Raw genomic sequence first — 1,737 nt, 5'->3', positions numbered from 1 at the left:
CCCAAGCCCCCTTCTTCACAAGGATAGCATATGAAAGCCCATTTAGTCCAATGAATTTTCCTGTGGTCAGTAGTGGTTCCCCAAAAGAATTTGGCAAACAGCTGTTCGATTTTCTGCATAGTGCCAATAGGAGGGCTCAAAACTTGAAGAAGATAAACAGGCATAGAGGACAGGACACTTTTAATAAGTTGAAGTCTGCCCCCTTGTGAAAGATGGATATGCTCCCATCCATTGATCCTGTTTCTGATTTTGTCAATAAGGGGTTCAAAAAGAATTTTCTTCTTATGACCTTTATGCAATGGAGCTCCAAGATAGGTGATAGGAAGACACTTGAGGTTGCATCAGTTTGGTCAGAGAGTGTTCTTCACATCTGGTGAAAATAATGATATCATCCGCATAGGCCAGGTGAGACACTCTAGTTTTACAGCTCGTCTGATAGAACATATCAGGATTCTGAGAGAAAAGGTGATTAAGCCCTCTGGAAAGAACCTCTGCAGCAAGGATGAATAAAGCAGGGGATTGGATCACCTTGTCTAAGTCCTTGAGATGATTTGAAGAAACCAGATGGTTCTCCATTAACCAGAATGGTAAACCAGCAATGTTCAATAGCGTGCTTGATGAGAATAATAAATCTGGTAGGGAAACCCATCTTCTCAAGAATCATATAGAGAAATTTCCAGTTCACCCTGTCATAAGCCTTAGACATATCCAATTTTAAAATAAGATTCCCTTTGCTATGACTCATGTCAAGATGATGTGTCATTTCTTGGGCTAGAAGGATATTGTCGGCAATGAGCTTACCAGGTACAAAGCCACTCTGAGATGGGGAAATAAGGTCAGGCAGAGCTTGGGAAATTTTAGTGTAAAGAAGCTTGGACAAGATCTTATTGGTAACATTGCAGAGGAAGATATGTCTGAACTCAGACCAGGATTGGGGTGAGTCCATCAGGCCCAGCTACACTGTCTTTATTAATAGAAAAGACAACCTCTTTGATATCATCATGGGAGGGTGGCTGACAGAGGTTAGAGAGGACATCTTGATGAATTTGAGGAAATTGGAATGGAAAATCATGAGGAAGAGAGGTGGCAGAGGTATCACTTAAGAGACTTGAAGTGAACCGAACCGCAGAATCCTTAATTTGAGCAGAGTCAGTGATTTCTTGTTGATTGTCCATCACTCTGGAGATTCTGGATTTCAACCTTTTCTTCTTGACAGAGGCGTGAAAGAATTTGGTGTTCCTTTCTCCCGCTTCAAGCCATTTGCAGTTGCTTTTCTGCCTCCAAAACTCAGACTCAAGTTTTAGAGCATGGACCAGAGCAGCATTTTGTCTGTTTAGGTTGGTCAAATTGGCTTCGGAAGGCAGCCTATCAAACTGTTTCTTAGCTTCATTAGCAGCAGCCTTAGCTTGGTCTACCAGAGAGAAGATATTGCCAAAAGTATCCTTGTTCCACTGCTTTAGGTGATCCTTCAGCCTATAAAACTTTTGTTGCAGCCTATACATACCATATCCCTAGATTGGGGCACCCCAGGATTGTTTGACCATGTCTTGGAAGTTGTGGTGCATAATCCACATATGCTGAAATCTGAAAGAGGAGGGGACTTTGTCCTCTGTTCTAGTGGCAGTAATTAACAGAGGGTGGTGATCTGACAGTCTTCTAGGGAGATGTGAAACTCTGGTGGAATTGAATAAATCAGTCCATTCTTGAGAATATAAGACTCTATCTAAGCGCCTCCAA

At 42.0% G+C, this 1,737-nt stretch overlaps 1 protein-coding gene across 1 annotated transcript; it reads right to left on the bottom strand.

Annotated features, from left to right (window-relative positions):
* Positions 1–469: 469 nt before the first annotated feature.
* On the bottom strand, positions 470–1,502 carry LOC110011305. Its single transcript, XM_020691250.1, has 2 exons — positions 927–1,502; positions 470–817 (listed from the first exon to the last, which is right to left on the bottom strand). The coding sequence occupies exons 1-2, from the start codon at positions 1,500–1,502 to the stop codon at positions 470–472; spliced, it is 924 nt and encodes a 307-aa protein (XP_020546909.1).
* Between the last annotated feature and the right edge of the window lie 235 nt (positions 1,503–1,737).

Source organism: Sesamum indicum, unplaced genomic scaffold (genome assembly GCF_000512975.1).
Source record: "Sesamum indicum cultivar Zhongzhi No. 13 unplaced genomic scaffold, S_indicum_v1.0 scaffold00126, whole genome shotgun sequence".
Taxonomy (NCBI): Eukaryota; Viridiplantae; Streptophyta; class Magnoliopsida; order Lamiales; family Pedaliaceae; genus Sesamum; species Sesamum indicum.
This window is presented reverse-complemented; position numbering and strand designations above follow the sequence as displayed.